This window comes from Oncorhynchus gorbuscha, linkage group LG26 (assembly GCF_021184085.1).
Source record: "Oncorhynchus gorbuscha isolate QuinsamMale2020 ecotype Even-year linkage group LG26, OgorEven_v1.0, whole genome shotgun sequence".
Classification (NCBI taxonomy): Eukaryota; Metazoa; Chordata; class Actinopteri; order Salmoniformes; family Salmonidae; genus Oncorhynchus; species Oncorhynchus gorbuscha.
In genome coordinates, this window is record NC_060198.1 from 24,088,872 (window position 1) to 24,112,720 (window position 23,849).

Here is a 23,849-nt window from a genome sequence, read left to right on the forward strand (position 1 = left end):
TACAGTGCAGTCGTCCTGTCCCCTTTGCAGAAAAGCATCCCCAAAGAATGATGTTTCCACCTCCATGCTTCACGGTTGGGATGGTGTTCTCGGGGTTGTACTCATCCTTCTTCCTCCAAACATGTAGAGTGGATAGACCAAAAAGCTCTATTTTTGTCTCATCAGACCACATGACCTTCTCGCATTCCGCCTCTGGATCATCCAGATGGTCATTGGCAAACTTCAGACGGGCCTGGACATGCGCTGGCTTGAGCAGGGGGACCTTGCGTGCGCTGGATTTTAATCCATGACGGCATAGTGTGTTACTAATGGTTTTCTTTGAGACTGTGGTCCCAGCTCTCTTCATTGACCAGGTCCTACCGTGTAGTTCAGGGATGATCCCTCACCTGCCTCATGATCATTAATGCCCCACGAGGTGAGATCTTTCATGGAGCCCCAGACCGAGAGTGATTGACTGTCATCTTGAACTTCTTCCATTTTCTAATAATTGCACCAACAGTTGTTGCCTTCTCACCAAGCTGCTTGCCTATTGTCCTGTAGCCCATCCCAGCCTTGTGCAGGTCTACAATGTTATCCCTGATGTCCTTACACCCTCTCTGGTCATGGCCAGTGTGGAGAGGTTGGAGTCTGTTTGAGTGTGTGGGCAGGTGTCTTTAATACAGGTAACGAGTTCAAACAGGTGCAGTTAATACAGGTAATGAGTGGAGAACAGGAGAGGTTCTTAAAGAAAAACTAACAGGTCTGTGAGAGCTGGAATTCTGACTGGTTGGTAGGTGATCAAATACATATACCATGCAATAAAATGCAAATTACAGTTTGTAGCTCCCTTCAGTAACCACGAGCACAACCGTTCCTTGATTTTAACTGGCGGCTTTATTCTGTAGTTTTAGTCAGAATTATCACCTTCCGTGAGAACTATAAAGTAAATGAAAAATACAGTTAAGCACACTCTTACAACCTTATCTTACGAGTGAATTATTAGCTTGGTATAACTCTGAAGTGCTTACATACATAACAGTTTAACCGGCGTTATAACAGGTTCAGATTAACACATGAATAAAGGAACAAATACCTCATTGGCTGCTTATTACAGAAGGGAGGAAATCAAACTTCACACTTATTATTCCTGGCATGAATGCACACTTCATCCTAACATACACTCTTCAACCTTTATGAACTACACCCGATGACATGAAAACTTAGCTAACGCAGCGCAGGATTGCCTTCCCTCCAAAGGTGTGTTGCTACAATAAGGATCCCCGTTACAACAGTATTAGCTACGTAGTTCCGCTTGTATTATCATTTCCCCCGCACAGCGGACACACAAACAATTCAAACAAAAGACAACGACATAACCTGTAAGTCTAACTGTCAGTTACACAGTTGAAGTGTACCTATGATAAAAATTACAGACCTCTACGTTCTTTGTAAGTAGGAAAACCTGAAAAATCGGCAGTGTATCAAATACTTGTTCTCCCCACTGTATGTCTTTGCTAGATAAAGCTCCGCCTTATATCAGCTCACTGGTCACCATAACAACATCCACCCGTAGCACGCGCTCCAGCAGGTATATCTCACTGGTCATCCCCAAAGCCAACGCCCACTTTGGCCGCCTTTCCTTCCAGTTCTCTGCTGCCAATGACTGGAACGAATTGCAAAAATCGCTGACACTGGAGACTTATATCTCCCTCACTAACTTTAAGCATCAGCTATCTGAGCAGCTTACTGATCGCTGCAGCTGTCTGTACATAGCCCATCTGTAAATAGCACACACAACTACCTACCTCATCCCCATATTGTTTTTGTTTTTTTGTTGCTCTTTTGCACACCAGTATTTCTACTTGCACATCATCATCTGCACATCTATCACTTCAGTGTTAATTTGCTCAATTGTAGTTACTTTGCTACTATGGCCTATTTACTGCCTTACCTCCTTATTCCATTTGTGCACACTGTATATAGATTTTTTTCTATTGAGTTATTGACTGTACTTTTATTTATCCTATGTGTAACTCTGTGTTGTTTGTGTCGCACTGCTTTTTAAAATCTTGGCCAGGTCGCAGTTGTAAATGAGAACTTGATCGGAATTGGCCTACCTGGTTAAATAAAGGTGAAATAAAATTTTAAAAAGACACAGATTGTGTATTTGTGCCGTTCAGAGGGTGAATGGGCAAGACAAAAGATTGAAGTGCCTTTGAACGGGATATGGTAGTAGGTGCCAGGCACAACGGTTTGTGTCAGAACCACAACGCTGCTGGGTGTTTGATGCTCAACAGTTTCCTTTGTGTATCAAGAACGGTCCACCACTCAGAACATACAGCCAATTTGACACAACTGTGGGAAGCATTGGAGTCAACATGAGCCAGCATCCCTGTCGAGTGCTTTCCACACCTTGTAGAGTCCATGCCCCAATGAATTGAGACTGTTATGAAGGCAAAAGGGGGGAAGGTGTTCCTAATGTTTGGTATACTCAGTGTGTATAATAAATTAGGTTGAAATGTCCATATCAAGAATTTAAATGACTGGAAAATGCAGTTCAAAACGCCATAAAAGTGCCTCATCAAAACAAAATTCGAGCTTGATAATTCAAATGCTCCAAAGAGATGCTGTATATTCTCTTGTTCATTCAACAGTAGCATAAGCTGCAAATTGCAAAGGAAAATGCATTTAGGCCAACCTTTACTTGTAAATGAAGTCCATTCATCTGTCCTTCAGGATGAACCTCTCGGTGACAACGTTGTAGAAGTTTTCTTTATTCCTTTTGAGTTTGAAAAGTCTGTCTCGATTGACATGAGGGGCAAGGATGACAAAATAATCAAGCCTGGCTTTCATTTGAACACTGAGATTGTCCAAAATGTTGAAAAACATTCCTCTCATTGGCTGTCTCCCTCGGGTTACTCTGTCTGACAGTCCGAGTGTGGTGCATTTCTCCTCAAACTGATCATAGAAAGTGTCAGTCTTGTCTCGTGCCATTATTGTTTTGCTGATACGTAAAACAGAGGAACCCCATGTCCATTTATTTTATTCTGGAGAACACAAAAGAGTACATAATTTTCTCTGAAAATCTTCCCATCGACCATCAGCAGAAAGCAGGTCGAGGGATCTGACAGTCAGGTATCATATCCAGAGGCCATCAGCAGAAAGCAGGTCGAAAGACAGTCAGGTATCATATCCAGAGGCCATCAGCAGAAAGCAGGTCGAGGGATCTGACAGTCAGGTATCATATCCAGAGGCCATCAGCAGAAAGCAGGTTGAGGGATCTGACAGTCAGGTATCATATCCAGAGGCCATCAGCAGAAAGCAGGTCGAAGGATCTGACAGTCAGGTATCATATCCAGAGGCCATCAGCAGAAAGCAGGTCGAGGGATCTGACAGTCAGGTATCATATCCAGAGGCCATCAGCAGAAAGCAGGTCGAGGGATCTGACAGTCAGGTATCATATCCAGAGGCCATCAGCAGCGTGTCGTTGTCCCGATCGGATGATTTTCTGTCCCTTCCTCTGATGAAGGTCAGGAAGGGCAGGTGTTGGTCTCCCTCTCTAAATTATACCAAGTTTTCTTGGAATATTGTTTGAGATGCAGTCCATTTGTCAGGTTGTTTTTTTCTAGCTAGTTCAATTGAGTTCCAGGGATGTGAGCGCCAAATTATACTGAACAAAAATATAAACACAACCTGCAACAATTTCAAAGATGTGAGTTACAGTTTATATAAGGAAATCAATCAATTGAAATAAATACACTAGGCCCTAATCTATGGATTACACATGACTGGGCAGGGGCACAGCCATGGGTGGGGCTGGGAGGGCATACACCTATCCACTTGGGAACCAAGACAATCCACTGGGGAACCATGCCCAGCCAATCAGATAATCCCGAACGTGAAGAAGCCAGATGTGGAGTTCCTGGGCTGGCATGGTTACACGTGGGCCGTGGTTGTGATGCTGGTTTGACGTACTGCCATTTCTCTAAAACAACCTTGGAAGTGGCTTATGGTAGCTAAATGAACATTACATTATGTGGCAACAGCTCTGGTGGACATTCCTGCATTCAGCATGTCAATTACATTCTCCCTCAACTTGAGGCATCTGTGGCAGTGTGTTGTGTGACAAAACGACACATTTTAGTGACCATTTATTGTCCCCAGCACAAGGTACACCTGTGTAATGATCCTGCTGTTTAATCAGCTTCTTGATATGCCACACCTGTCTGGATTATCTTCGCGAAGGAGAAATGCTCACTAAAATGGATGTAAACTAATTTGTGCACAAAGTTTGAGAGAAATAAGCTTTTTGTGCGTATGGAAAATTTCTTTGATATTTTATTTCAGCTCATGAAACATGGGACCAACACTTTACATGTTGCGTTTATATTTCGGCTCAGTATTTGTCGACACGTCCAAATGTGCAGAGTTTATCCCAGGCTTACCCACACAATATGTTTAGGCAATACGCATGCGCAAAATATGAAATTGTCTCAATGCAACGAATGATGTTAGGCGAAGCAGCAAAGTTTATACTGACCTTGTCCATAGATAGTGACTGGATTCATAAACGGTCGCGCAGGTCAATGATTTGAATGGATGGGCATGCATACCCTGGTTGATGCAGTTTTAGCACACTTTTTTGATTTTGAGCATAAAAGCCACCAGAATCATTGACAATGTAATTGTATTGTATTAGACTATTACAAGGGTGTGCACTGTCTACCCTGCCTACCCTGACTGCACATCACTGTGTATATTCAATGCCTCAACATGGATACTCAATTACAGTAAATGGAAAAGTAGAAGTGAAAACCTTTGATCGACACAATCGCGTTCATGTCAATCTCACTGTTCTGTCTTCTGCACCCCTCGTCGTTTCGCCATCTGTCATGTCGCCGCTAGAGGAGGATTTTCCATCTACCTCAACCACAGACGAAACCACACAAATTCACCCGCTTTGTGAGGATGCTTTCCGCCGTCAACTAAGGCCTGCAGAACACATGCAAGCAGTTCTCCAGCAAGACCATCTAATTCACTCGACTCTTTAACTAAAGGTCATATTATTGCATTCCATTTTATCGTGTGTCTTTCTAATATCTTAGGCGTGGACTCAACAACATGTCTCTCAAATGTAATAAGTCAACACTCATAAATGCATAGAAGAACATTCATGTGGCTTTTAAGCTTGGGAATGACCTCCCCTTTAATATCAGTATAAAGTCGCCCTAATATCCATACAAGGTCCCCCAATATCACCATAGCATCCCCATATCGTCTCCATAACACCCCTCTAATATTCCCATAATGTCCCCATAATATTTCCATCCCCTCACTTACTGTTTCTTAATATAATGCCTTAGCCATGGCCCCTGGATAGTAATGTTACGTGGCAATCAGAAAATGTTTCTGCAATTGTAGATCACAGCCACATGAGTGTGCCACCCCCTCATAATTGCCAGGGTCCATGCATTGCAGGTGAATAGAATATCTACGTTCTTTCACCAGTTGGTGACGGAGGGTCAATGGGAACCTCTATAATACAGTAAAGTATTGTGAAAGTTGACGCTTTCCCTCTTACCTTTTAAAGGTTTGACTAAACAGGATTTACTCTTTGCATGACCAGGGATGAGTTGATTAACTTTGAGTAACAACAACAAGTAATAAACACTTTTGATAATCAACGCTTGCAATACTCATGGTCCGATTTACTTTTGCTGTCAATTACGTGTAAATCACTAGAAACATTTCAAAACTTACTGAGTGATAAATTACCCGTAGGACCTGATGTAATGTACAATGTACAGTATGAAGCGTCTGTGTTAAAGGTATTGGATTTAATTATGGGTGCTGTTCATACTGCATTCCAATGAATGGTGAAAATTAAATTAAAATCAATCTGAATTTTTATTAGCACCCCAAATCAAGTCAACAGGACTAAGTGTTCCCACCTAATAACAACCTGCCCCTGTCTCTCCCTGCAACGTGTTGAACATAGTTTAGTACATAGTTTTTCCTATCCCTGTTGGTATAAGCACATGACCACATGCATTTCCCCCTGGTGGGATACTAAAGTTGATCTGAATCTAAATCTGGTGGGTTTTCTTTGCCTGGCTAACCACGATAGGCTACAAGGCTCAGATGCTACTTTTAGCACCCAACCCAACCTGCACATGACACCACATGAAGTGATCCGGTCCAGGTATTCTGTTACAGTGTAGCTGTCGGCATAGTGACAAAGTGACGTGCGTCTTTGAGGTCATCAGTGTCCCAGCCAACTGGATGAAAGGGACACATGCTCTGGGTACACCGTTGGCACACCTCGTGGGGCCTTCCTAAAAATTCCCTTGACAAGTTGGTCCAGCGTTGCAGTAAACACTTGCCCGACAAGCCTTATGTAGAGTGGTGGAAATAATCAGGGAACATCTATTTTCACCTCACCATGTCCTCCCAGTAGCAATGGAAAGATACCGCATAGAATGTACCCTTATTGACAGCACAGACCTGGTAGTTTCCAGAGATTGTCTTATGTCGAGAGGCAAGTACGGGACCCAACGCTGTATTCCTGGAATCCCTTTGCCCTTTCCTGTCAACCCATCAAGGAAGTGATATTTATGGCACTGTATCTTTTGAATCCACCCTAAGGGTTCCGTAAATACTACGATAGTGACTTTTGTCATGTTATGTCTTGTCCCTGTGCTTTCTCTTCTCTTCGTTTCCCCCTGCTGGTCGTATTAGGTTACTTTCTCTCTCTCTATCTCTCTCTCTCTCTATCGTTCCGTTCCTGCTCCCAGCTGTTTCTCATTCTCCTAATGACCTCGTTTACTCTCTCACACCTGTCTCCTCTTTTGCCCTCTGATTAAGTCTCTATTTCTCTCTCTGTTTCTGCTTCTGTCCTTGTCGGATTCTTGTTTGCTTTGCCCTTGTCCCGTCCTGTCGTAATCTGCCTCTTCATCAGATGCTGCGTGTGAGCAGGTGTCTCTGTCCTCTACGGCCCACGCCTACCCGGAGGGACCTGCAGTCTGTTGCCGCTAGCCCTGCTATTCTCCTCTACTACTAGAAGGGGGACTCTCCTGTAAAGATAGAGGATTTATGTTTTCCCTGTTTGGACATCTCCTGTAAAGATTGAGGATTTATGTTTTCCCTGTTTGGACATTAAAAGACTCTGTTTCTGTTAAATCGCTTTTGGGTCCTCACTCACCTGCATAACAGAAGAATCCGACCAAGAATGGACCCAGCGACTTCGGATCCTCTCTACTCAGCCGTCGAGATCCAGGCAGACACGAGCAGGAATTGTCTGCTGCTCGACATGCCGTTGAGACCCTGGCCGCCCAAGTCTCCGACCTCTCGAAACATATTCACAATCTCCGCCTCGATCCACCGGCTACTTCCAGGGCTTCCGGGTCTCCGGAACCCAGAATTAATAACCCACCGTGTTACTCTGGGGAGCCCACTGAATGCCGCTCGTTCCTCACCCAGTGTGATATTGTGTTCTCTCTCCAGCCCAACACGTACTCCAGGGGTACAGCTCGTATCGCCTACATCATATCTCTCCTTACTGGACGGGCTCGTGAGTGGGGCACGGCAATCTGGGAGGCAAGGGCTGAGTGTACTAACCAGCATCAGAACTTTAAGGAGGAGATGATACGGGTTTTTGATCGTTCAGTTTTTGGGAAAGAAGCTTCCAGGGCCCTGTCTTCACTATGTCAAGGTAATCGTTCCATAACGGATTACTCTATAGAGTTTCGCACTCTTGCTGCCTCCAGTGACTGGAACGAGCCGGCGTTGCTCGCTCGTTTTCTGGAGGGTCTCCACGCGGAGGTAAAGGATGAGATTCTCTCCCGGGAGGTTCCTTCCAGCGTGGATTCTTTGATTGAACTCGCTATTCGCATAGAACGACGGGTAGATCTTCGTCACCGAGCTCGTGGAAGAGAGCTCGCGTTATCCGTTTCCCCCCTCTCCGCATCACTACCATCTTCCTCCACTGGCTCAGGTGCTGAGCCCATGCAGCTGGGGGGTATTCGCATCTCGACTAAGGAGAGGGAACGGAGAATCACATTTACATTACATTTAAGTCATTTAGCAGACGCTCTTATCCAGAGCGACTTACAATCACCAACCGCCTCTGTCTCTATTGCGGTTCCGCTGGTCATTTTGTCATTTCATGTCCAGTAAAAGCCAGAACTCATCAGTAAGCGGAGAGCTACTGGTGAGCGCTACTACTCAGGTCTCTCCTTCAAGATCCTGTACTACCTTGTCGGTCCATCTACGCTGGACCGGTTCGGCAGCTTCCTGCAGTGCCTTGATAGACTCTGGGGTGGTCCTGAGGAAAGGAGTTGGGTTCCATCTCGGGACATGCTGGACCGTTCACTGATCGATGATTTCCTCCGTTGCCGCCAGGTTTCCTCCTCGAGTGCGCCAGGAGGCGCTCGGTGAGTGGGGGGGTACTGTCATGTTATGTCTTGTCCCTGTGCTTTCTCTTCTCTTCGTTTCCCCCTGCTGGTCGTATTAGGTTACTTTCTCTCTCTCTATCTCTCTCTCTATCGTTCCATTCCTGCTCCCAGCTGTTCCTCATTCTCCTAACGACCTCGTTTACTCTCTCACACCTGTCTCCTCTTTTGCCCTCTGATTAAGTCTCTATTTCTCTCTCTGTTTCTGCTTCTGTCCTTGTCGGATTCTTGTTTGCTTTGCCCTTGTCCCGTCCTGTCGTAATCTGCCTCTTCATCAGATGCTGCATGTGAGCAGGTGTCTCTGTCCTCTACGGCCCACGCCTACCCGGAGGGACCTGCAGTCTGTTGCCGCTAGCCCTGCTATTCTCCTCTACTACTAGAAGGGGGACTCTCCTGTAAAGATAGAGGATTTATGTTTTCCCTGTTTGGACATCTCCTGTAAAGATTGAGGATTTATGTTTTCCCTGTTTGGACATTAAAAGACTCTGTTTCTGTTAAATCGCTTTTGGGTCCTCACTCACCTGCATAACAACTTTAACATCAAGCTGGCAGGAATAGATACTTCAGTAGACACTTTTCCTTTAATTGACGTGTAAAACTGTGACAGCCCGTGTAATTAAACTGTTACAGCTGTCCTTTTTGGCACATGTCCCAAAGGGAAGTGTTAGCCTCATTTGGTACGGACAATCTTTTAACTAAAATCGTCACTTTAAAGCTAAATAATAGGCATGTGAGACATGCCATTACACTCAAAAGATGCCACCAAAGCAGCCCTCCTTTCTTCCACTGAGCTTGCAATGAATACCATTGGATAATAATTCAATGTTGTTCTAGTCTAGTGCAAAGATTCATCCAATCAATCCCTTAATCAATATGGGTTCTGTTACTGTTAGTGGGTCAGAGGACTGCACCTTCCAATGAAGCTACACCATCTCTTTACAGACAAAAAAGGATTCATCCTCCCATCTCTGACATAGCTGTTATCTTTTGATAGAGATCAGAAGCCCAATCATCCTGAAAAGGGAGAGGCAGATGTATCATTGCAGCATAAATTGGCATAGTAGGCCTGATAGTAGTAGGCCTGATTACCGACGAGACAGCCTACAGAGAGGAGGTAGGCACTCTGACTGCGTGGTGCCAGGTAAGCAAGCTCTCCCTCAGCATTAGCAAAACAAATGAGCTGATTGTGGACTTCAGAAGGAACCCGGTTGGGCATATCCTCATCAAGTGGACCGGACACCGTGGTGAAGAAGGCACGGCAACGACTCTTCAACCTCAGGAGGCTGAAGAAATGTGGCCTGTTCCCAAGGACCCTCACAGTGTTCTACAGGAGCATACTGAGTTTCCGTACCTGGCTACATCACGGCAAAAATTGTCAGATTACCCTCCCCCCACTTGCTGCTCCCCATATGGATATTCCACCCCCCCACCCACATTTACATTGCCCCACACCCCAATGGACATTTATCATTGCTACAGCTGTAAATATATTTGCTATTTTTTAATTATTATTTTGATTCACTTCTCACTTTTCATTCACCCCCAGCGCTGCTTCCCCTATGGACATTCTACACTGCTACAATTGTACATTTGTATATATAATTGTATTATTTTCCTCCTTTTTAACCTGCACTGTTGGAGCATAAGGATTTTTACTGTACTCTGCGATTACATCTGCGACCCTGTGCACATGACTAATAAACTAATCTAATGTGTACAGTATGTGTTTTAGTTATGTCACATTCAGGTCATTACTTACAGGAAGTTGTGTTTTTTGCAATTTACGGATAGATTTTCCTCAGGTTTTCGCCTGCCATATCAGTTCTGCTATACACAGACATTATTTTAATAGTTTTGGAACAGAGTGTTTTCTATCCAATGCTACCGAATATATGCATATCCTAGCTTCTGGGCCTGAGTAAAGGCAGTTTCGTTTGGGAATGTCATCCGCAATTCCGAACAAAAACCAGTCTCCAAAACAGGTTATGTCACATCAAGGTCACTACTCACATAAAGTTGTGTTTTTTGCAATATTCAGTGTGATAGGCTACTATAGATAGAAGTATTGTTGAACATTGAACTTTGGAACTAAAACAGTGATGCTAGCCCCAATCATGTCCACCACACCCGGTGTATTAAATGGCATGTCTCTTACACATACAGACTTGGTTACCACCTGGGTACATAGTCAGGCTCCGTGAAGTCAGGGACACAATCAGAAAACGCTGATACTGATCTTTAAAAACCCAGATACTCAAGCAGAGAGAACGCAAGTGTATATGAACAACGAGAGGCAGTTTGTGATGCAAGCCATGGTGTGCTTTAGTGTTGAGGAAAAGAGGTCACTGACACGCACGAACGCACGAACGCACGCACACGCACGCACGCACGCACGCACGCACGCACGCACGCACACACACACACACACACACACACACACACACACACACACACACACACACACACACACACACACACACACACACACAGTCTGGAGTCAGAGAACAGGCAGCTCTCTTCCCTTCCCTTTTTGTGTGCGTTCTCAGCAAATAGCCTTTGCCGAGTCATCAGCAGCTGACACTAGGCTGCACGGCGCCCCAGATGCAGGTTTGCGCTTTTTGTCATGAATCTTGTTTTCGAAGCAGCTTTTCAGAGTGGTACTAGCTGGCACAGCCACAAAGTCATCAAATCTTATTTTAAACCTCACCTGTATTTGGGGAGTTTCTCCCTTTCAAGCTCTGTCAGTTTGGATGGGGAGCATCGCTTTACAGTTACTTTCAGCTCTCCAGAGTTCTTCGGCAGGGCCACTCAAGGACATTCAGAGACTTGTCCCGAAACCACTCCTGCATTGTCTTGGCTGTGTGCTTAGGGTCATTGTCCTGTTGGCAGATGAACATTCACCACAGTCTGAGGTCCTGAGCACTCTGGAGCAGGTTTTCATCAAGTATCTCTCTGTACTTTGCTCTGTTTATCTTTCCCTCAATCCTGACTAGTCTCCCAGTCCCTGCTGCTGAAAAACATCCCCACAGCATGATGCTGCCACCACCATGCTTCACCATAGGGTTGGTGCCAGGTTTCCTCCAGACGTGACACTTGGCATTCAGGCTAAAGTGTTTAATCTTGGTTTCATCAGACCAGTGAATCTCGTTTCTCATGGTCTGAGTGTCCTTTAGGTGCCTTTTGGCAAACTCCAAGCGGTCTGTCGTGGGCCTTTTACTGAGGAGTGGTTCTGTTTGACCAATCTACCATAAAGGCCTGATTGGTGGAGTCCTGCAGAGATGGTTGTCCTTCTGGAAGGTTCTCCCATCTCCACAGAGAAACTCTGGAGCTCTGTCAGAGTGACCATCATGTCCTTGGTCACCTCCCTGACCAAGGCCCTTCTCCCCCGATTGCTCAGTTTGGCCGGGTGGCCAGCTCTAGGAAGAGCCTTGGTGGTTCCAAATGTCTTCCTTTTCTTCCGTTCTTCAATTTTAGAATAAGGCTGTGACATAACAAAACGTGGAAAAAGTCAAGGGGTCTGAATACTTTCCGAATGCACTGTATATACTGTATGTATTTTTTTTAAATCAGGGGGTGCATTACCCTTCGCACCTCTACTTCCCGTGGCTATGTCCTCACCTTAGAGTCCTATTGCAGTATGGATTGTATATTTATATAAAGCCATCAATGAGATTTTACATGGCATACAGCTGAAAGGACATACATGTCATTTAGGCGTTTTGTGATCAGATGTTAGTCAAGATGATATCGAAACGTGGTCAACCCATTGATATAGCCTTCTAAAACTCAACCATTTAAGTGTGGGGCCTTTACTGTCCAGATATGGTTTACTACTTTGGGACACCCACCACTCAGTCATTCTCAAGACAGGTGCTTGGTCCATTCATACAGTACTGATGAACAGGAGCCGGGGGAAATTACATTAACACAGCGGTGCTATGAGCCGTTGGCAAAGTCTCGGGTGCTTCGCATACCCAACCTTCACCCCAACCTGTCTGCTCACACTAGATTGACCAGGGCTTTATGTAACCTGTCTGTCTGTGCGTCAGAGTTCCTCTACCTCTACCCGTCTGTTCATTCTTCCCTCGTTTCCAGTCTGCCCACTCAGCTCTTATCTCACTGAGGTGTGTCAGTGTACCAGACATGGACACGGGTGGATGTTTGCAGTCATAAAGACCTAATGCTGCCAAAGTCCCCACAAACACCTTGCATGGTGGGCAAAGTCTTCTGAAAGTCCCCTATGCACCCCACCTCTCTCTAGTCTGCTACCTCATTTTCCTATAGCAGGTCGTAAACAGTCGTGTAAAGTACTTAAGGACAAATATTTAAAGTACTACTGAGGTAGTTTTTTGGGGGGGGTATCTGTACTTTACTACTAATATTTTTGACAACTTTTACTTCAATGCATTTTCACTGACACCCAAAAGTACTCGTTACATTTTGAATGCTTAGCAGGGCAGGAAAACTGTCCTATTCACGAATATTTTGGCAATTACCTTTACCTTTGATACTTAAGTATATTTAAAACGAAATACTTTTCTATTGTCACTCAAATAGTATTTTACTGGGTGACTTTCACTTTTACTTGAGTCATTTTCCATTAAGGTATCTTTACTTTTACTCAAGTATGACAACTGGGTACTTTTCACAACACCAGTCGTAAATACAGGGAGGTGGCAATGTGGTAGATAATTTGGTTGTATATGCTTGTTTTTAGCTAGGTTAGAACACATTAGCCTAGTTATACTATGCATGAGTATTAGGTTCCTATGTACAACTAAGTTCGTTGTTACAGTTGCTATGTTAAGTTGTTTTGACCCATCTTTTTAGTTTGGATTCCTTGTAATCATTGTCATTAGAAAATTGAGAACCATTGTGCTTTAAAAGCACAGAAAAGGGAATGTTGTCCGAATTGAACGTCAACTCATCGATCTTACTCTGACGACCATCTGTGGGACAAGATAGTCCCCCACACTCTTAGAAAAAGGGTTCCAAGAAGACTGCAGAGGTTCATCATATTTTGAATCACTTCTCTGATCGAGCGTCATGACTGGCGCAGGCATTGTGTTCACCGCCGCCTCAAATGACATATAGGCCTGACCAACCACGTCCACAAACGGCTGCTGTACAAAATGTTCTAAAATGAAAGGAGCACAGCAGTTGGACTCAGTGCGCAGACTCGCACTCACGGACAAAGGCACACCCATACACACTTTCCAGGAATGTACTCTTTCCAAGAAGGGGAAATCGGTTTGACAGTGATGGAATAAACATCTGCAGAAGAAACGCATTATGAAACCATCCCAAGTTACCCGGTGTTGAAATCTCACATGAAGCGATGTAAAAAAATATGATAAGGTGATTTCATTTTGTACTGTACATACTATACATATAACTGTATAGTGTATCAGCAACAACTGAAGGCCCCAAATTCAAATTCTGTAGATTTGTAGTGAGTCCCACAAAGGTGCCTTTGAAGGCAGTGGCCGCCTCAGAAAAACAGTACTTGGCATAACTCAGGTCTATATCTCCATGAATGGTTGGCTCCTGGCTCCTACACTTGTTGTTCTCTCTTGAAGAGACAGTTACATAAAGCTGGGCTGTGCTCTCCTCTCTGATTGGTTCCAAGGGTGCCGCCTGACGGGTTAAGATTGATTGCTTCCTGCAGCAGGCTCTCTCCATACCGGCCCCTTGTTCTCTGATAGTATGCATATGTTTAACTGTTCGAGGAAGATCAGGCAGTAGAGCTGAAATGCTGAGACTGACTCTGGATCAGCACAGCGTTGACCTTAACTCAGTCATAAATGTTTACGCTGGCCTAAATGCTGCTTATTTAGCAGATATGACTGACCTTTGACCTTAGCTGTGAAGTACAGCATCAAACTACTGCCACAGTTGTTGTTCATTCATGTGTTTGTTATTTAATCAAGACAACAAAGAAAAATAACTTCATTATTTGACATAATTTATTTTACATAATCACTTTATTCCTAAAAAATAAGACATTTGAAATGTACATTTTGTTCAATTCAAGTATAATGCAAACCAAACTGGTGTTTTGGCTTGATTAGAAGATAATCAGTGGACTGGGTCAGCTACAATTAGAGATGCGCACACACCTGGACCAAGTGTTCATGCTATTGCAAAGCAGGACAAACTGTCACTACGGTGGTACCATTAACAAACTTCTATAGTGCAGTCGTCCATCTTAGGAAATACATCTCCACATTTTCCTTCTACCTCAAGCTATTCACACAGGCAAGGAATTCCATCAAACACAATTACAAACTACACAGTCGGCTGTCTGCACTTGCTCGCGCTTTGGACATTTTGTTCAAGCTAATGGAAACAATGTTGCGTATACATTTTTCTCACTGACCAATCCAAACAAAAGTAGGTCCATATACAATAAAGGATTTTTATACCAGGAAAACAATGTCCAATTGGCTAATATTTGTGCCCAATCTGTTCTGTCTGCATTCATAGGCACTTATCAAGGACATTAGAATGTTTGATGTTTGAAATGTGGGCCACTGGGCAATAGGCACTCATGAAACTTAACACACGTTTCACATACTATGTGATACAGTCGAGTAGTTATGTTGCTACAACTTCAACCTTCGTAACAGGTTATAACCGGACATGGCTGATCTGACTAACAAAGGGAGGTGCCAACAAGGCTAACCAGTCGCTGGCTGTCAGCGTGCTTTACAACACTGATAACTGATAAGTAACACCCCCTTTTTGTGTGTTCTCCATACTCTGATAAGGATTTGAAATGATGCGACCTCCACTGAAACGACACTCAAATGAAGTGGCTATTCTTCACAGTGAATACCGCCATGACCACGTACTTCACCTAAACCTTCTCAACTCTGAAATGGTCGATCCCATGTTCTACCGGAATGACAAGATCTCCCACTTCCGCCTTGGTTTTTCTCCTCCTCCGCCACCGCTCCTTCACTTTCATGCTCCCCTCCACTGTCAACCCCAAATCCAGGTGTTGTAAGCGGGGCAGGAGGCTCCCGCTAAGGGCCTTGGTGTGGGATGGAGCATACAGATCAGACTACTCGTATTTAGGGAGCAGTTTAATTTGAGATGGACAATCACTTGCACTTTGGAAGATGGCCATTCTAAGGCAACTGGTTCGGTCCCCACTCCCTGAACCCCCCCTTCCTAGGAACACAACATTAGTGGGGACAGGAAGTGATTGGGTTTACCCACTTCCTGAAACAGGAAACCACTAGGGGTTTTAAAGCTGTGCAATCAGAAGCTTCTTCTCTTCTAGATCTCCAGGATTGGTCGCGATGTCTTTCCCCCCACCACATCAACATTAGGTCCTATTGAGATTTGGCCCTTTTTCTCTCTCCTTAGGGCTTAAGGTAATTGAAAGGTCAAAGTTCACTTGGCGACTCTGTATATGGCCAGGTCCAGCGGCTCTTTACTGGGAACACACCAGTCATCTGCCTCCAAGTTGACTTTGTAGTGTTTCAGAGCTGTCTTGTTGAACACAGGAAGCCTCTCCACTGAATCTGTGGACAATGCCTGAGGGAGAGAGCGGGGGATAGAAGATAGAGTTAGCATGTCTAGGAATGTGAAAACTTGACAGGTTATTAGTATCTGAGATGTATACGGAGGTAGTAGGTCGTTGCCTCTTACCTTCATGTGAATGACAGCGTCGGTACCATGACCCTCCATTGAGTATAACTGCAGGTCTCCTTGGAAGTAACGCGCATAGAGGCGTGAAATGGGAAGCCCATATCCAAAACCAGCCTGGAGGGACACACAACAGGGGAAATGTTACGGTTAATGAAAATACATTGACATAGTTGGAACTATTAGCACGGTTAAAAAAATAGGATCCTCGGTCTCAAGGTACAGAAATACTGCAACAAAAAAACAAGGTCATCTAGTCGTAAGTATGGCTTCTGTGCGTTTTTAGGTTCTGTGAGGTTATATAAGTAGATGTGTATGTATCACGCACCAGTGGGGCCCGCTGATTGTCACCAAAGTCGGGTCTGGGAGCTGTGGAGTACATGTAGCTGAAGAGCGTCTCAATCTTTCTTAAGGGGACACCACCACCCCTATCCATCACCTAAAAAGAGAGAGAAAGAGAGCGAGATTACACACAGATTACGCTCACACCCATTTATTGACAACCTGGGGCCATTTAAGTAGAGTTATCACTGATTAACACTCTATATATTGGGGAAAGAATACATGAACAAAAATGCCAGAGAGAAGAAAATGCTAAAATCATTAGAAATAATTAAGGCATCTAGTGCAGAGGTGAGCAGATGGACCTGGTGGAGGTGGATCATGAGAGGATTTAGCTCAAATTCATTGAGACAGCCAAAGTTTCACATTCACCACTGCTAAGATTCTAATTGGGGGAAAGGTTAACGACATCAACCAATAGCAGCTGTAGTTCATCCCTTACTAAATATGGCTAAACATACTTTGTCCAATCCTGTTAATGAGAGCATGGCTTAAGTGGCTCTTGATGAGAATGATGCCATGGATAACTCAATCAAGGCTGTACTCGGGGGTGAACTAGGCGGTGGGCACAATAGAGGAGAGCTAAGCTGTGGCACAACATTACAGCCAGCATCCTCTTTCTCTTACAAACCGTTGGGTTGTTTCAAATAAGGATTTGTAGTGGTTACACAATGAGGGAGTTCAATTGAATAACAGGATTGGGTTTACGGTTAAAGGTCACACAGGCGTTTTGGGTTTGTTGTTTTGCGGTTTCATGGAGTTTAACTGGATTAGAAACGTTCACTTTTTTAAAACCGTGTTTCCAACAGTTCTACACTTTGTCCCCAGTTCTCTCATCATCTTGGGGTGGCAGGGTAGCCTAGTGGTTAGATCGTTGGACTAGTAACCGGAAAGTTGCAAGTTCAAACCCCCGAGCTGACACGGTACAAATCTGTCGTTCTGCCCCTGAACAAGGCAGTTAACCCACTGTTCCTAGGCAGTCATTGAAAATAGAATTTGTTCTTAACTGACTTGCCGAGTTAAATAAAGGTCAAATTTAAAAAATCTTGATTCTAATTCCTGCAAGGCTAGATGAGCGCTGTGATTGGAAGTCTGCCCTGCCGCTCACCTTGATTGACAGATCCTCTCCGCCAAGGGCCACCATGACTCTGATGGGTGGGAGGTTGTTGCTGACTTCATTGGTCTCAATTGTAGCTCTCATGGCATTCTGGGGGACATCAAAAGAGACCGTTCAGGTACTTGTCAACACATGACATCTGACCACACGCCATCATAATTTGATATTACTGCCCTAAAGTCATGCAGCCAATGTTCTCCCCATCATCCACTTTGAGTTTTAAGATATCATTACACGGACTCACCTTGAAGAGTTCAAACAGCATGTGGTAGAGATGGGAGGGGATATAAGAGATCTGGATTGGATCTCTGACATTGTTGGCTGAAAAGGGAAATGATAAGACTATGAAATCCCCATAGTTGCACCGGTTTATTTCCCTATTAACGCTATTTAGCTTTTAAGATAATGTGTGAGTTTTATTTTTCTTTCAAATTCACATTAAGGGTGTGGGTGTGTAGAGGCCTGCTGGGCTTACAGTTCATCTCCCTTAGCTCCAGCTCAGGGGCACCGAGGTAGTACTGCTCACAGAGCATCTTGGCGCTCTCAAACGCATCTGGAGAGAAAGAGAGGAGGAGGAAAGCAATAAATGTGATTAGCTGTTTCCAGCTGTCACTCCGCAAACAAAAATGAACATGATGGCCAAATGTAGACAGAGCCACTCTTTGTGAGTTATCGGCTTCAAATAAACAGAATTACCGGTAAGCACTTCAAAAACTGGGTCTTTCTATCACCCTAACACCTCATTTTCACCTTAGACCAATTTAATGAGCAAGCCCCAATGCCCCAAAGGTTCTCTAACCTCGAATCACTTCAGTGACATCACACAGGGAGTCAATGCACCCGATGGTGTTGGGGTGGGCTGGGTTGGTGTTCCCGTCAAAAACAAGTGCTGCAGAGAAAATGGGGACAAGGGGAGGAGGAGAGGAAAAGGGGGGGGGGTAGACTGTTACATGTGGTGGACCAAGTCCAAAATGTTTCGGTGAATGATTGAAAAAGGAAAAGACTGGGCAGGAGAGTACCAGCAAGGCCCAGTTCTGTTTGAATGACCTTGGACAAATAGGGCTGAGGTGGGTGGAGTGGAAAAAAAGTGGTCCAAACTCTAAGAGCAGTTTGAACCTGTTCTTCACTGGTTGCATAAGAGCTGACAACACAAAACGCTGTACCCATAGCACAGCATGGACACTACTTATCCTACTACAGTTGGAAAATTCTAGAGGCAAAAACGAGTAAAATGAGTTCTTTATTCTCTTAAGAACCCTATTTCCTGTCTTATAGTCAAGCCTCCGGGCTGAGACTGTCAAAAAAGAAATCTACCTCCGCATGTGCAAGCACCTCTGCCAGTCTTTCCATTACAACCCTTGTATAACTGGTTGCCAGCACAATTAGAACACTACTTGGATGTGTGTCAAGACTAACAGTGTAAGCATTAATCTCAGCTTCAAACGGCTTGTTCGATGCCAGGGCCAAATTGTTGCATTGCCTTCTGCTTGAGTTGCAGGTTCAGTTAAGGGGAACTGGATTGGTCAAGGCCAAACTGATATAGGCGAATCCCTGTCAACCATCAACAACAGCTATTTTCTAAGAATTGCTCCCCTGGAATTGGTGAGAGGTTGGCAAGTCCCAAAAACACATCCCCTAAACTATGTTAGAAAATAAACAGATAGCTTTAACTGACAAGCTTATTTTGAACTAATCCATGTGGAATGCCTGTGACCTCAGAGGCGGGACTTACTGTGCTGGTTGATGAGCATGCGTATGGAGATACGGCTCATGTAGAATCGGTCCAGGAAGTACTGGATGTTCAGGCTAGTGACCGGGTCCTGGCCGAAGGCGTCTTTGTACTCGATGACGCCTTGCGCCATAGTGGGCACCACATCATTGTGCCTGTTCCTAATGGTCTCCAGGGACTCAACAAACCTGGAGAGAGGGAGAGAAAGGGGGCTGTCAATCTGAGTCTTTAACAATCCCCCCCCAACAAAAAAAAAAAAAAAAATAATAACCAGCTAGGTTTTCATAGTTAGTATTAGATGTTTAATATATGCTATTTAGAAGACGCTTTTATCCAAAGCGACTTACAGTCAAGTCACACATTTCATGTACGGATGGCCCCAGTGGGAATCAAACCCTTCATCCATCTTGGCATTGCAAATGCCATGCTCTACCGACTGAGCCACGCAGGACCACAATATGGAGGTGCAAACTTACGATTCCAAGACACTGTGGTCGTCTGGGCTCTTGTCGAGGAAGTCCAAGATCTCCATAAGGCTTTGTATGTACCTAGGAGAGAGAGAAGGAAGAGTTAATTAGGTGATCTTGGTATTTGGATGTACCTAGCAGAGAGAGAAGGAAGAGTTAATTAGGTGACCTTGGTATTTGGATGTACCTAGGAGAGAGAGAAGGAAGAGTTAATTAGGTGACCTTGGTATTTGGATGTACCTAGGAGAGAGAGAAGGAAGACTTAATTAGGTGACCTTGGTATTTGTATGTACCTAGCAGAGAGAGAAGGAAGAGTTAATTAGGTGACCTTGGTATTTGGATGTACCTTGGAGAGAGAGAAGGAAGAGTTGATTAGGTGACCTTAGTATTGCCACATTACAATCAAACAGCCATCGTCAACATTTGTTTAAATACTGAGATGAAAAAAAAAAAACATTGACTCGCAATAGTAATGCAAAAGGCTATTGGGTCTCAGGCTCTGTCAAAAGAGACTGTTAGTAGATAGGGAAGGTACTTTTGCACGGGTAATTTTCCAGTTGGCTTTTGGACCAGCTAGGTGCCATTCCTGCATCCCTGTCCCTGTCACTTTGGGTGTGGCTCACTCCTGTTTGTGTGTCGGGGAAATTTTTTTGCCACCCCTATCTGACCTCCACACAACAAGAGATGGGAACTCTGCAGTCCCAGCCCCTATCCTCCACCAATCAGAGGGCAGTATGCCAAGAACATTCCACCCCCAGCTCCAACCACTTCCTTTACCTGCCTACAAGGGAAAACAAGATTACATATCAGGGCAGCGTACCGTGTCTTCTTTATATAGCAGGAACCTACTATCTATCATGTGCCAGTTATCGTATTAATGATGGCAGTTCAAATTGACACAACACATTATATTACCCGTTTGCTACACAGCTGTTAGATTATTAGATGATCAATCCCATTGACTAGATGTGTAATTAGAGCTATGTGTAAATGTGCATTGTAATGGTGATCTAACTATGGCCACTAAATCAAATTGTTCGCCTCAGGAATAAGGGAAGTGTGTTTTTTCTTCATTTGAATGTCTTTCTCAGGTTTCATCGTTATGTTCCCTGCTCACAGCAACGTTCATTTGAAGTCTTCCCGACTCCACCAGAGGCAGATCGTTACAATCACCGCAGTACACAGCTACTTTTGGAACGTGTGCTCCCGCAGCCACGTGCAAGAAAAACATCTTCCCGTTTGTAGCCGGGGCGCGCAAACTGGAGACACGTTTCATCATTCAGGCCATTAGCATAAACATCCTACAGAGCTATGTACACGCTCGATGTGCTCGATGTGTTATCGGTGGACACTTCTGGTCATAAAACTCAGTCTTACCAAGAAAATACACCAAATAATACCATACGGATTCAAATCATGTTATACCGTAGAAGTGCAATAACATGATCAAATCGAGTTATGGCATTCCAATGCACATTCTAAAACATCAGATTTCTGCCGTTTATTTTTTTCTTCTGTAAAGGTATTTTGTGACTTCCTTCATCAAAACCCAAAGTACAATATACTTCCATTGGCTATTACACAAGTGCAATGGTACAGTTTGCACTTGAAGTTCCCCTTTCGCACTCTGGAGTGCGCGGAGCGATCAGAGACGTAGGCCAATATGTACTCAACTGTTCCTGCCAAGACAACACTGAGTCAAAAACAACGAGGGGAGGGAGGGAACTTGGACAAAGTTCACATCGCGAGTGAGTGGCGCACAGCTGGGACACTAGAGCTATGCATTGGCCAAATGACCATGACAACAACGTTGCTTAATCAAACCCCGGGTATGTGCGCCATGCTGCAAACAATAAACACGTTTGTGCTGACACTGTGGCACAACATATCCCGATTATAGTATATAGAGGGCGACAATATATGCTACTGTCCCGTTAAAAGTTTACGTTTTCGGATAGGTTCCTGATTGCTCTAGCTGTCTCTTACCAGCGTTGCACCAGCTGCACCGATGGTGTGGTCAACAACCGGTCCGGCAAGAGGTTGAGCTCTTTCATGATGTTGGACAACCGGACGGGGAGTTCTTGTCTGAGGAAGGCGAAGGATGTCTTCTCGCAGGCATTTGTAGAACCTGGAGATGGTCGGTGTCAAAGTTAGATAAGCTAGAGCAAAAGTGCTTGAGGATATATCAAAGCAATTGTGTAATAATAATAGTTATTTGTCCTCATCATCATTATCACCTGTGGATGCCAAACTATGGCCTATGCAGACAGGCTTCTGCCTATTCCTTCAGTATCTCATATCGTTACTGAAAACCATGGTAACGTTGTAGTCTACATTTACACAGTATGATTGGCTAGCTGGAACAACCACGTTTCCTTACATAAACATGTTCAGTACATGCGACTGCTGCTTGTGGTCAAACTTGAACCAGCCTACATCCGTAGGTAGTATTGTTTGCACATGGGACAAGTCAGTGTAAACATATTGAAAAAGGATATCTAATTACCATAGTCAGTGTTGTAGTTTAGATTTAGATTATATCCCTGTGTCTTGTATGGTTTAATTACCATTTTCTTTACATTTCCTACTATGTGTTACTCTGCAAGCCTACAAAACATACAATGATATCCCTCTATCAGTGTGCACGACGTTGAAATTAATATTGAAACATTGTGTGCTTCGAATTATTTGCTGAGCAACATCATGGCATTGGAATTCAAAATGATGCCGTTGAGTTTGTATTCTACTCACCGAAATCCAGGAATTGCTTCATAGACAAAGGTGATGGTGAGAATTTTGAGAAATGGTCAATATGCTTTGGCACGTTGGCCAAAGCAGCGTTCTTCATCAGGAATCTGACAAACTTCATTATGCAAGGCAATTAAAAATAGTCAAGAAAAATCGAAATGTCCGTTCAGAACACAAGATGTATAGCTCCTGTCAATTTAGGTCTGTCTCGAGTGTTTACGTTCAATGTTGATTTTCTGATTGCGATAGTTGGAGTTGTCTTGAAGTAGACTCCTCCAGGCAATAGCGTTGCTTTATGCGCAGGGCTGGCCAATGAGAGTGTGCGGTCAGTGCGCAGTGCTAGGAACCCCCCCCCCACACACACACACACACACACACACACACACACACACACACACACAACAACCCAACAGGGGCATGATGGTGGTGTTGACAGATTGTGTGTGCCATCTCTAATTTACATAACCAAAATTAACCTACTTGTAGTCTACGTCTGTCGCCTGTCTGGAAATAATCTATGTTATGCTGTTGACAACCTCAACAAGGTGACGTTCAGGGATGGTAGCCTACTGCTGTCCAGAAAACAAGGGCTCAATTTGAATGTTACTGTGAATGCATAGCATAGGTAATTTTATTATAATTGATAGTTCATTTCAATATTTTCACATTCCTGTGTTTATTTGACTTGGAACCAAGTCCCCCCCCCCAAAAAAAACAAAAAAAAAACATGGTAACTTGTTTGATTTGGATCCCCATTAACAGACAACTAGTCTTCACGGGGTCCGACACACAAAAATACTTTACATGTTTACAGTAATAGTATCAATACTTGGTCAAGGAGCACTGAGCTTCACACAGCTTCCATTCACACCTCCATTCAGGTCAGAGAGGGGTAAACAAAACAACAACAAGCATACATGTCTGGTGAACTAGGCCACGCAGAAAAATTCAAAGGGATTTCAGTCTTTTGCAACAACAAAAAATGATGTACATAACTGGAAAGTTATTGTTTTTTTCCTGCTTGTTACCATCTAGAAAATATGTTCCCTCAGACAATACCAGGCAAATACCATCTAAGACAGGACAGTAAAATCAAGTGGTGCCGTTCTATGCTATAGTAGTTAACACGCCACCATAATCCTTTTATGGTGTTCATTCACAACGAGGTGAGAGTTGGAGTGGGCGTGCCACTGTGTTTCCATAACAAGGTTAAGAACACAATATAGACATGACAGAGGATGCGTTTCCATCAACAAGGTGAGGCACGGTACAGGACATAGATAGAGGGAATAGATAGGGAGAGAGAGGGAGAACAGGCTTGGGTCGATGGTCAATGACAACAGCAGCAGTGAGGGACAGGA

General features: G+C 44.1%; 1 protein-coding gene across 1 annotated transcript; it reads right to left on the reverse strand.

The window, feature by feature from the left end:
• Positions 1-14,377: 14,377 nt before the first annotated feature.
• LOC124015771 (pyruvate dehydrogenase (acetyl-transferring) kinase isozyme 2, mitochondrial-like) lies at positions 14,378-22,775 on the reverse strand. The gene is made up of 11 exons (XM_046331233.1): positions 22,492-22,775; positions 21,727-21,868; positions 19,750-19,821; positions 19,277-19,461; positions 18,344-18,433; positions 18,020-18,097; positions 17,789-17,865; positions 17,536-17,634; positions 16,414-16,524; positions 16,089-16,202; positions 14,378-15,974 (listed from the first exon to the last, which is right to left on the reverse strand). The coding sequence occupies exons 1-11, from the start codon at positions 22,607-22,609 to the stop codon at positions 15,831-15,833; spliced, it is 1,230 nt and encodes a 409-aa protein (XP_046187189.1). The 5' UTR covers positions 22,610-22,775; the 3' UTR covers positions 14,378-15,830.
• Between the last annotated feature and the right edge of the window lie 1,074 nt (positions 22,776-23,849).

Coding starts and splice junctions, on each gene's coding strand:
- LOC124015771 (XM_046331233.1), bottom strand. CDS start 22,609: ATGAAGTTTGTCAGATTCCTGATGAAGAACGCTGCTTTGGCCAACGTG. Junction 17,866..18,019: donor GGAGCTAAGGGAGATGAACT/GTAAGCCCAGCA, acceptor TTCCCTTTTCAG/CCAACAATGTCAGAGATCCA. Junction 16,525..17,535: donor GAGAGGATCTGTCAATCAAG/GTGAGCGGCAGG, acceptor CTCTCTTTTTAG/GTGATGGATAGGGGTGGTGG.